General features: G+C 37.1%; 1 protein-coding gene across 4 annotated transcripts in view; it reads left to right on the top strand.

Annotated features, from left to right (window-relative positions):
- NFATC1 (nuclear factor of activated T cells 1) overlaps nucleotides 1-12,574 on the top strand; it is a 205,011-nt gene that overhangs the window by 24,554 nt on the left and 167,883 nt on the right. For all 4 annotated transcript variants that reach the window (XM_072604047.1, XM_072604044.1, XM_072604046.1 and 1 more), the window contains exon 2: nucleotides 3,090-4,191. In XM_072604047.1, coding sequence (XP_072460148.1) covers nucleotides 3,090-4,191 — 1,102 coding nt within the window. The remainder of the gene's footprint in view (nucleotides 1-3,089; nucleotides 4,192-12,574) is intronic.

Raw genomic sequence — 12,574 nt, 5'->3', positions numbered from 1 at the left:
TTTAACAGGAATGTATATGTAGAGCCTATATCAGATTGCATTCCGTCTTTGGGGAGGGAAGGAGGAGGAGGGGGAAAATATTTAAAACTTATGGAAGTGAATGTTGAAAACTAAAAATAAATAAATTTACTAATAAAATAATAATTGTAGTAAATGTAGTAGCTAAGATTTATATAATGCTTAAGGTTTGCAGAAATGCTTTACATATATCAGAGCCTTTGATTTGCTCTCACGATAGCCCTGTTAAGTAGGTACAGTTATGAATCCCATTTTATAGATGAGGAAACTATGACTTGCCCAAAGTCATACAGCTTTTAAGTGCCTTCGTCTAAGGAATATTTGAACTCAGGTTTTCTTGACGCAGGGATAGCACTCTATCCTCTTAAGGCAGAAGTAACAAACATGCAGCTCAGGATGGAAGGCAAAGGGGTGAGGTTGTAAGGGGTCCCAGATGCTCACAGTAATGGCCTAAATCAGATTGAAATGGAATTGGAAAATATTTCAAAAAAATAACAAATACACTAGAATGTAGATAATGTTAATATGTGGTTTTCTAAGTTAATATGCTGCCCACAGGGATCCATATGTTCAGGCCCCCATTTCTAGTTGAGTTTGACACCACTGCTCAAGTCACCCAGCTTAATTCAAATATCTATTGCTAAGTAGCTTTTTCAGAAGTTATAAACCAGGTAGGGAAAGTTAACTGCCTTTACAGTTACAGAAGTGTCAAACTATTAGAGTAAATCAAATCAGATTCCACTTCAAATAATTTTTAACTTTGGCTTGTTTTCAATCTTCTCTACCTCAGCATGCAAAAAGGCTTCTTTTTAAAGCACAGATTATTTCAGTTTGCTTCTACTATTTTGTGGAAACCCAGGATTCTATGGACTTTTGGGCAAGGGAACTTGGATTTTGATGTTCTATAAAATTGCCAATTTTTATTTGTAGTTTTGTGAAAATTTTATTCCCAAATCCAGTTCCTTTGTCTTCTTTTATCTTCATATTACTCTCTGATTGGTGAGACAGATTTGGTATATTAGAAAAGGCACCAGATTTGGGACTCAGAAGACTTAGGTTTGCATCCTGATTGACCTCAGGAAGTCAACTAAATTTTCTGCCACTCAGTTTCCTCTTTTATAAAATGGGGATAATAATATGTGTTCAAGATAAAATGAAGCATTCAACAAATAAAGTTTTAAAATGTGTATTAATTACATCTGGATATAAGGTACTAGGATGCATATAAAGGGTTTTGTAACTGTAAATATTGTTTTCAACTTTCTCTTAAGGTACTTGTTGACTATCAGTCTCTTGAGATAATGGGTGACCTTAGGCCTCCTTAAAGATACAATTTCCTCATCTGTAAAATGAGAGGGTTGAACTAGATGCCTCTGGTGTCCCTTCCAGCTCTCAATCTAAGATCCTGTGACTTTATGATCCCATAGTATTTAGCCTTAGATGAAATTTACATCTATTTTGGTCTGCGTCTTCTATGGTTAACTTGCCAATAAAAGAAAGATTCAAAATCTGAAATACCAGAGCAGAAGTCTCTCCTTCAGCATGGCCTTGGGCAAGTCACCTAACTTCTGTGCGCCCTCAGACAGCCAAAATTGTCAATTATGGAGCCTGGGCTGACCTGCCCTCACTGGGAGTTGCCTGATCCATTGAAATCACAGGCCATTATCTGTCTGTCTACGTACCTAAGCCTGCCTCTCTCTCTCTCTCTCTCTCTTTCTCTCTCTCTCTCTCTCTCTCTTTGTCTCTCTCTCTCCATTACCTATGTCTATCTACTTACCTATCTCTCTATTATCTCTATTTTCCTATCTCTACCTCTCTATTACCCATTATCTACCTTTTTATTATCTATCTCTACTTATCTCCTATCTTTATCTTCCTATCTCTATCCCTTGATATCATCCTTTTTTTCTTTATTATCTACCTATCTCTTTCTCTATTTTCTGTCTATATCTACCTATTTGCCTATTTTTCTCTTTTCCATCTATTATCAATTTATCTATCTACCTACCTATGTCTATTCTCTCTCCTCCCTCCTTTCTTCCCTCCCCCTCATTAATAAAGGGAACTTTGTGGGTCTTCTGTCAACAATTCCAAGGCCAGATCATTACTTACCAGGCCATGTTTCACCTTTCTACATTTTACCCACTGAAGGTTATATCTCTTCCCAAGCATAAATCATTTACAGGTGGTAAAGTTATTATTTTATTATTTAGAATCATCAAAGTAAAAAGAAAAAGAGATATTTTAGTACAAACCTATATGCTCCATTCTAACCTTACTATCCTAATATTAATTAAATCACTCACCTTGTTATTGTGTCCGTCCTTCATTGCTGAAGAAGACCATACCATCAGAGAAATGATGACATGACTTTCATTTGATGTTGTTTTGAGCGGGGGAGGGCTGTGCAAGGTCACCAGCCTCGCTTTTCCAGAGCCATCTGAAATGACACACCTAGTTCCTATCCCTATCCTCGACCCTATTTATTTGTTTATCTGTTTATTTATTTAATTTTGGGGAGCAACTGGGGTTAAATGACTTGCCTGGGGTCACATAGTTAGTAAGTGTCAGAGGTCAGATTTAAACTCAGGTCCTCCTGACTCCAGGGTCAATGCTCTGAGTTATCTAGTTTTTTCTTTTTAAAGATTATATCTCTCAAGCTCACCTAGGCTGGAAGTACAGGGGTTATTCATAGGCTGATACCACTGTGACTGAGATGCATGCTTTCACCTGCACCATTCTCATTATCCACCTCATTCTCTCTTAGTGGTACAAGGTGGGATTACAAGTTCTATACTTAGGGCCACAACTAAAGAGGTTGTGTAGGGGATATAGGGGATATAGTGCTGAAGACCTAACTATGATCTAACACTGTGATACCTAGCTTTTCAAAACACAGAAAGTCAAAATGCCTAAACCCCTGGGTCTGAATCCTGGTTTACATGTCCTTATCCTAGTGTTTCTTGGTGACGATAGCTTCACAATTTCATAGACTTCATGAAGCCGATGGGTTCACTTTTGCCAGATGAACAATGACTCATGCCACTCTTTTGATTTGTTTTTTCTTCCAGAACACTATAATTATACAGCTTCAAATATCAATGCTGGTTTGCCTCTCAATGTGGCCCATCCCTCATTGTCAACCCCATGCCATGATCTTCAGACGTCCAATCCAGTCATTTCAGTTGTACCATCAACAAATCATCCCTCTGGATATGGAGGCAGTATTGACAGTGGGACCTCGGGATATTATCTTTCTTCAAATGTCCGACCTAATGGAGCCCCAGCTCTAGAAAGTCCTCGAATTGAGATAACTTCTTATTTGGGACTTCATCATAACAACAACCAGTTTTTTCATGATGCAGATGTTGAAGAAACGATACCAAACTCTAAGCGATCTCCTTCTACTGCCACCTTGAATCTACCAAACCTTGAAGCTTATAGAGATCCATCATGCCTGAGTCCAGCTAGTAGCTTGTCTTCCCGAAGCTGTAATTCTGAAGCATCATCATATGAATCCAATTATTCTTACCCATATACATCTCCACAGACATCACCATGGCAGTCTCCTTGTGTCTCTCCCAAGACCACTGACCCAGAGGAAGGATTTCCACGAGGTATGGTGGCTTGCAACTTGCTGAATTCTCCAAGGCATTCTCCATCTACATCCCCAAGAACAAGCATTACAGAGGAAAACTGGCTTGGTACCCGTAACTCCAGGCCATCTTCTCCTTGCAACAAGAGAAAATATAACCTAAATGGGAGGCAGACATCTTACTCACCGCATCATTCACCAACACCATCTCCCCAGAACTCCCCTCGAGTTAGTGTGACAGATGAGACGTGGCTGGGAAACACTAACCAATATACCAGTTCTGCCATTGTGGCTGCTATTAATGCCCTTACCACAGACAGCACAATAGACATGAATGATGGAATTCCTATAAAGTCCAGGAAAACTGCCCTAGAGCATACGCCTTCTATGACACTCAAGATAGAGCCAGCTGGTGAGGATCATGGGACCATATCACCCACTTCTGATTTATCACCTGAAGAGTTTTCCAGCTTCCAGCATATCAGGAAAGGAAACTTCTGTGATCAGTACCTTTCCGTGCCACAACATCCATACCAGTGGGCTAAACCAAAGCCTCTGTCTCCCACTTCATATATGAGGTAAGATTTAGTGTGATTTTTGTGCAACTACATTTAAAAAAAAACAAAAAATGCCTAAATCCTTCATATTTCTTGACTATTCGTTTTGTTTCTTCCTTTCCTAATTTTTGTATCTTCCCGCTTTCATTGTATCTGCGTGCAGATGTGATCCAAGTTGAAAAATTCCCATGGAGCAGAAAAAAGGGGATTCTTGACAACCAGCCATATTGGTGTTTTAAGAACAACACAGCATTGTCTTCCCTTGAGACAGAGCGCTTGGTCTCTGGCAGTCTGGTGACAGGAAGCACAAATGTATTCTGAACTTGGTGTTTTTAACAGTGCAGTCTACTGCTGCCACACCGGTTTACTTAATTAGTCCTGCATTTTCATTTTTAACTAAACAACTGCTTCACAACAGGTGGCCCACTAATGATCTCTTGCAAAGTACTTCCAATCCAAGTCTTTTTATTTTGTGTACAGAAGCAACTGCATGATACCTGATGTAGCATCATTAGTTACTTAACTTTCTCTTTTTCTTTTCCCTTTGTCTTTGTGGTATTCTCCACCCCAACCTTACCTCTTGCCCTAACGTTCAGGGAGGGAGAAGTGGAAAGTATAGGGGGAGGGGTGAGGAAGAAGAGAGGGCAAGAAGGATAAGAAAATAAGTAATAGCAGCATGGGAATCTTTGGATTGGGGAAATACTGGGGTTTATATTATAATAGTATAGTTTGTCAATTTTAAAATAGCTTTTATAATTTTACTCTTTATTTAAAAATACTATGCTCTCTATTCCTGGCTTTTATATAATTAAAGGGCTGTATGGTATTCTAGGATTAAGACAGTAAGTAGAGAGTTCAGTGTCATCTTACCAGTGAACCCATTTAAGAATCTATGTTTGTTTTTAAAGAAACAAATGCAAGAGGCAGAATGGTTTTTCTTTGTTTGTTGTTTTAATTTGTTTCCCGAAAGAGCACATGGAAGATACTATTAGTTAATCAAGTTTAGAGAAAAAACAAGAAATACAATAGGTCATTTTCTTGAGTCTCATGAAACAACTTTTACAATTCTGTGAAAAACTTCAACTTTAACAAACACCTGGATATAGAAGGACAACCTTTAAAATTATCCCAGAACTAGTATTGTTGTTCAGAGGCCACATGAATTATATAAATATAATAAATTGAAATAATAAATGTTTTAAATTGATTTAAGTATAGACATATAGCCATTTGTGTAATTAGCATTTTTTTTTACAAGCATTGTAGTCTGCAGAAATATAATCCACACCTTTTTCTATACCTCATTAAACTGCTAAAAACAAGCCTATGGAAATATATATAAGATTAAAATCACTGAATTAAGATATTCACATCAGGCTATTTTTAAAAAGAAATTTTAGGAATTAATTCAGTAGAAATTAATTAGTAGTAATTAACTATTAATTCAGCAGGAATCAATAAATATTGTTTTACAAAAGTAGTAGTATAAAATAGAGGTTCTCTTGAGTTTACATGCATATATGAACACACATATACACACATGCTCACAAACACAATAGCCATTATCGAACTTCTCTCTTGATTTGTTGAACATTCTGTACATTCTTTAGGAATTTCTGTCAATCTGTCATCTGCCTTCAGTTTATTTTATAGTTTTAATCCATTGCATAGTGCTACATGGCACTAATTATTGAAAAGACGTGGGAGTGGTTGTTGGTTTTTTGCCTTTAGAAATTTCAATCAGCATTCATGTCAGTCAAATTATTATGTTATCTTTATCTTTGGGTTACAGAAAGTCTCTTGGTAGATATTATGCACACAGCATTCCTATTCCCTAATATAAGCATACAAAAACATATAAAATGTACAAAACCATCCCCAGGGATTACAAAGTTAACATTTTTCCACTGTTTTGGTCCTACATCAAAATATGTTTCCTGGTCCTTTGCAATATGTTTCCATGTGATCTCGTTAACTGGTGCTCTAGGGCAGCTGGAAGCTACTGTAGAAAGGAGATGCTAAGTTATTTTACTAGTCAGAGATACTGACCAAACTTCCTTCCACAAAAAATATCCCTCTGTTAACATACATGAAAAACTGCAGGGCAACTGCAGATGGACGTCAATAGGATCGCTAACTACGCAACTGAAACTGTTGTATTTTTAATTATCCTAGCATTCTTTGGATGAGAAATATGCCATAACATGTTTGGCTTTTTTTCTTTCCTGCTATTTTTTCCCTCTCTCCTCTTTTAAATAGTGCCTCCTTAAAACCCAAAGGACCTTGTATAGTTTTTATTTTTTAAATTTAATGACAAGTAAACCATATTGATTCTAGCAATTCAACTCAGTCCAACAAGCATTTAATAATTCCTTCATGGTTCTTAGAACTGGAGATTTGAAGACAAAAAAATCCCTGCCCTCAATCTTACATTCTATGACATGTAGGGAACAACACTTACACAGTTAAATGCATGAAACACATACACACACATAAAAAGCAAATTCAAAGTAATTTGGGTGGGGGAGTAGGGTTAGGTAGTATTATTAACCCTAGTTTACAGAGGAGAAAACTGAGGCAGCCAGAAATTAAATGACTTACCTGAGGTTACTCAAGAAATGAAATGTCCAAGGTTGGAATTGAAATTGAGACTTCCTGATTTCTAGCCTAGCACTCTATCCATATTCCACTTAGCTAAAGATTACCAAGAAATTAGGAGCAAGTAATAGTCCAGGTATGGGGAATGACTATGCAAGTAGTTGGTCAGAAGAAGGCATACAAATAATGTAGTCACACTATTGAATTATAGATCGAAAGCTAGAAAGGACCTTGGAAGCCATCTAGTTCACTGTCTCTGATTTTATAGATGTAGAAGCTGAGACTTCGGGAGTTTAGGTGACTCACACCCTCACATAGATAGTAAGGAAGCATCACATGCAAGATTTGAGTTCAGATCTATTGACCCCAGAGCCAGGACTCTTTCCACTCTTCTGTGCTAGGATGTGGCCAGTTGGTCAGTTTGGTTGGATCATAGAGTTTACTAGGGTCTATGGTTTAAAATCAGTTTGTAAGATAGACTAGGGTCATATCATGAAGGACTTTAAATACCCCAAAAGAAGAGGTTATGTTTCATCATAAAAGTAATAAGGATATACCTTATACATACTTCATATGTAAAAGCAGCTTTCAATCATTAATTAATCCATATTATTATTTAATTTTTATGGATTAAGAAACTGACACAGAAAGAGTCTCCATGAAATGCCTGCCCTCCCCCCCCCCCAAATTCAGCAGAGCTCTGGCTAAATTCAAGTATTCTTAACTTTCTATTCAGCTCAGACCATTCATCTTTTAAAAAAGATTTATAAAGAGAAAGTATAAAATACTTTTTCTTCTTTTTGTGTTTCATAATTTAAGATTTATTAGGTATTCCATGCAATAAACAGCTATTAAATGCCTTTGGTGTTCAGGTGCTAAAAGAAATGTAGCCTTTATTTATTTTTAAAGACATTAATGTATATTATTGAGAAATAAATAACAAAACCTAAGCCTCCAATCAGTGCTTGCTGCTTAATTGCAGCTGTTTTGTACATGAATGAACTCTGGAAGCACCCCAGAGACGTATGACTCAGAAATATCATGCGAAACATTCATTTTGAAAAGGAAACAAACCAGTCTTCTCTCCATATACTCCTCTGCTTAGAGGGCTCCATCTACCTATAATTGTATGCATATTTGGCATTTAATCTTTTTTAGCATATGTATAGATTCATATATAACATATGTTTACACAATAGTGGTACAAAATTAAAAATCACAGGAGGAAAAGCAAAACTGTAATAACTAAGATTCTGTACTAGTGAAATTCACTTTTGTACAATGACATCAGCTCCCCTTTCTACAATGCTTTGAGGTTTACCAAGTCCTTTCCTCTGAATAACATGGAGAAGTAGGTAGTGTAGGAATTTTATGGCCAATTTATAGGTGGGGAAGCTGAGGTTGAAAAAGGCCATGTGGCATGAGTTGCTGAATTCACACAGCTAGTAGATGTCAGGGGCAGGATTCTAACCCAGTTCTCTTGACTTCAGTCGAGCTGCTCTTCAGCTATAGTATCCTGCTTCTCCAGAAACGCAAGTAACTTTAGAGCAGCAGCTCTTAACCCAGGGCCTCTGACCTTTTAATTTTTTTAATATATGTTTTGAAAATTATGTTTCAGTCTAATTAGTTTCTAATCCTATATATTTTATTTTGTGCTTTTAAAAACATTTTCCGAAAAGATTAAGAGTCCCTATTCCAGAGGTTGTCCAGACCTTTATTATATGACTGAGGAAAACAGGCCTAGAGGAATCCAGTGACATGTCCAAAGTCTTTTAACAGTAGCAGAATTGAAACTAGCTGTCAGATCTGTGTACCTAGTGTTCAGGCGATATCTTACTAGTACTGAAGATATGCTGTGTGCTTAGCAAACTCCAATTTACATTTTTTTCTGTAACCAAGTTAGTCACTTTAAATATAATTTTAAAAATAATCTATGAGTTACAAAAATGCAAAAAACTAATATGTTTTCCAGTTTTTTCTCTCTTTTTAATTTTTTTTAACCTGTTAATAGAAAGAGTGTTTCTTTGATTCACAACATGATGTGTTTCAAGACTTCTAATTTCAGTACTAGCATGTTATATTTTACTTGTGGCTCTTTTGGTTAATGGTGATAAAAATGTGGCTTCAGAATCAAGCAATTTCAAATATCATTGGGTTACATGTCTTTGAATACCTCTGTAAGATAAGCCCCCAATATAAATGAGTCAGGTTTTTGCAAGTGTATCCTTTTTGTAGGGGCCTCTCTCTCAGCTTTGCCTGTGAGTATATATTTGTTCCTGTTTCTTGGATGATAATTATTATGCAAGAAAGGCACAGTTAATTTTTGATTATCTGTATGTATATTGTTTCTGGAACATGTTAAGTACCAGACTGCCCATCCTTTTATCATCCTGCCTATTTCTCCTTTTGCTGTAGGTTGTTCCAGGACAGGTCATGGGCTTGGGGCAATTGGAGATGGGTTTTTCTGCTGTTGGATGTTGGTATTCATTCATTCAGCACATTTTTAATATACTTTATATTATATACAAGGCCTTATGCTGTGGATTACTAGCTGCTGTGGTACTGTGGGTTACATAAAAAAGAATTATGATTGGTCCCTGTTTTTAAGGAAATTCAAAATCCAATATAAGTATGAATATATAAACATAAAAATATAGGAAAGTCTTCTTACCTAACAACTTACAGCATTCTCTACTTTAAATATACTCTCATTTCCTTAATTCAGGATCTAATGACCTCCTGCTTCCACAATTGTAATTACCTTTCAACTTGTCTCCCTTTAGTTCAGTTTGTGGAAAATAGGTGGTTCTGTACATAGTGTGCTAGTCTGGGAATCAGGAAGCCCCAAGTTTGAATCTACCTCTGACATTTATTATGTGTGGAGATGCTGTGGTTCAGTTTTGTCCGACTCTTTGTGACCCCATTTTGGAGTGGTTTGCCATTTTCTTCTCCAGCTCATTTTACTGATGAGGAGCAAGTGACTTATCCAGAGTCACCCAGCTAATAAGTGTCTGAGGCTGGATTTGAATTCATGATAGGCGAGTCTTCCTGATTCCAAGCGCAGTGCTCTGTCCCCTGAGCTCTCTAGCTGTCTTTATTATCTCTGGAGCCTTTAGCAAATCACTTAACCCCTCTCAGCTTCAGTTTCCTCTTCCATAGAACCAGAATAATAAAAATAATAACATAATAAAGTTGTTTAATTGATACAAAGTCTTATATGATCATTATTATCCTGCACGGCTAAAATAATCTACCTACTATGGGACTCTGATCTCAGCTCCTTGACTGCTCGTGTTGATTGATGCCTTCTTCTCCTTTAAAGGGAAGATTGGGCTTACCATTAGAGTTGGTGTATAAAGGGAGTGCTGACTCTAGAACCAGACGGTCTGGCGCTGAATCTCACTTCGGATGCTTATGAGATGTGTGACCTTACAGATATCAATGACCTTTCTGAGCTTCCTCCTCTTTGCAATGGGCACAATATTTTGTGTTTGACCTAGTTCACAAGGCTGTTTTAAAAATTAAATGTAAGACATTTAATGTCTAATTACATAAATGTAAGACATAATTAAAATTAAATGTATGACTTTCCCTGTAATCATGAATGGACAACTATAGTTTTGTGATTATATTAGAGAGTAAAACTGTCTTGACATTCAAAGTTGCATTTATTTTTTCTGTGTTTTTTTGCATGGTACAAATGTACCCCACTCAAATCAATAACCTTAGCAAGCCTGGCTTAATGCATACGTTGCAGTAAGTATTTCATTACCTTATTGTGTGTGTGTGTGTGTGTGTGTGTGTGTGTGTGTGTTTAAAGCACCACCAGTGACTTTCCTTTTATGATTTTCAAATGACTTACTGCTTCTTCTGTGACAAAAAACAGAAATCATAAACTGGATACCCTTGGCTACGTGCCTTACTATGAATGCATATAGGCTGTGTGCTGCTCATTTTAGCATTAATGGAAACTGCCTGTGAAGACAGGCACATGGGTGGGGGAGTCTTATTTTCCTGAGCATTCTTGGCTTTACAAGTTAATACAAAATAAATCAATGTCCACTTCATTGCTTGTGGTGGGATAAATTTTCTCTTATTGGAATTCATCAGGGTTGCAATGGAGCCTGGAGCTCCTCTTTGCCCTCTACTTTATCCATAGAATCCCTGTTGACATCAGTGTGAGTTACAGGGCGACCATGGGAGAGAAAAAAGAAATGTGTATTTGGAGTGGATGCCTATGGACATCAGTCATGCTTATGGGACCCCTTCAAGCAATCAAGTCCCTTTGAGAGTATTGACAATTCGGTTGGCACTTAGTGAAGGAAGGGGATATGGGAGGGGAGAATAAGGACCAGATGTGGTCAAGACTTGACATGACAGTAGTGATTATTTCTGGTCTTTCTTCAAGGTGTCTGAATTCACCTCTATGGTGTATGCTGTAGGAAAAAAAAATTCTTCATTGTTTAGAGCCTAAGTGAATTAGATGTTTAGGTGAGTTATTAAAAATAATTGTTGTTCAGTTGTGTCTGACTCTTTGCTATCTCATTTGGGGTTTTCATGGCAAAGATACTGAAGTAGTTTGCCATGTCCTTCTCCAGCTCATTTTACAGATGATGAAACTGAGGCAAACAGGTGACTTGCTCAGGGTCATACAACTAGGAAGAATCTGAGACCAGATTTGAACTCATGTCTTCCTAATCCCAGGCCCAGCACTTTAACCACTGTGTGCCACCTTAGAGCCAATCTATTGAGCAGAGATTACAAAGGGCCATATATAGGATCATAGCAATTCATATTCTTGGACTTCCAGGTAGCTGTCTAAGTGTACATAGTTTCAACTAACTTTCCAGAGGTCTCTCAATTTTTTAAAATTTCAGTAGCTATTTGGTGGAAAATGCTTTGTAAATAAAGATACCTGACTTCAGAAAACCCAATTACTTAAAATGAGATTTCAACAGTTTTAAGGGTACAAAAAGATCATAAAAGTAGAGGCTCCTGTATTTTACCTTGAGTATGTTGCCAACAATGAAGTGCGGTAGGAAATTTAGACTTCTTTCTCTTAGAAGTTGTGTTTTGTGTGAAGGTCTCTTCTTAGTTGTGAAAAGATGAAATGGGAGAGCAAATACCTCTGTTTTCCCGGGGAAAGTGTATGTATTTCAGGGCAATTCAGAGTCAGTGTTTGTAACTGCATGCATTAGAATTTTGGCTAAAAGTCATTTCTATCAAATTTTGACTAATTACCTATTACATACACTGACCCACATAAATATCACAAAAAAATAATCATGATTATATGATATAAAAAGACATTATTAACAAGTACATTTGATCCTTACATTCCAACAAGATGTGGCCTTGGTCATTCGCAAATTCTATCATGGCTCCATATTGTGGGTATGAAAACAATTCCCTGTTAAGTTTCTTCTAAGGGAAGCTGGGTAGCACAATGGATAGAACTCTGGGCTTGGAATCAGGAAGACTCATCTTCATGAGTTCAAATCTGACCTTAGACACTTACTAGCTATATGATCCTGGGCAAGTCACTTCATCCTATTTGTGTCAGTTTCCTAATCTGTAAAATGAGCTAGAGGAGTTAATGGTAAACCACTCCAGTATCTTTGCCACGAAAATCCCAAGTGGGGTCATGAAAAGTCAGGCGCGACTGAAATGATTCAGCAACAACACGTTTCTCATATTAGAAGAATTTCAGACTCTGATCTTGAAAATACCTTAGAAATTCCTTACCATTTGGATGCATTGACACCCACAGAGCATAGATACTCTAGACCACAGGATGTGGAGTCAT

The sequence above is a fragment of the Notamacropus eugenii genome, chromosome 4 (assembly GCF_028372415.1).
Source record: "Notamacropus eugenii isolate mMacEug1 chromosome 4, mMacEug1.pri_v2, whole genome shotgun sequence".
NCBI classification, from domain to species: Eukaryota; Metazoa; Chordata; class Mammalia; order Diprotodontia; family Macropodidae; genus Notamacropus; species Notamacropus eugenii.
Note: the sequence above shows the minus strand (reverse complement) of the source record. Positions and strands in the feature narration are given on the sequence as shown.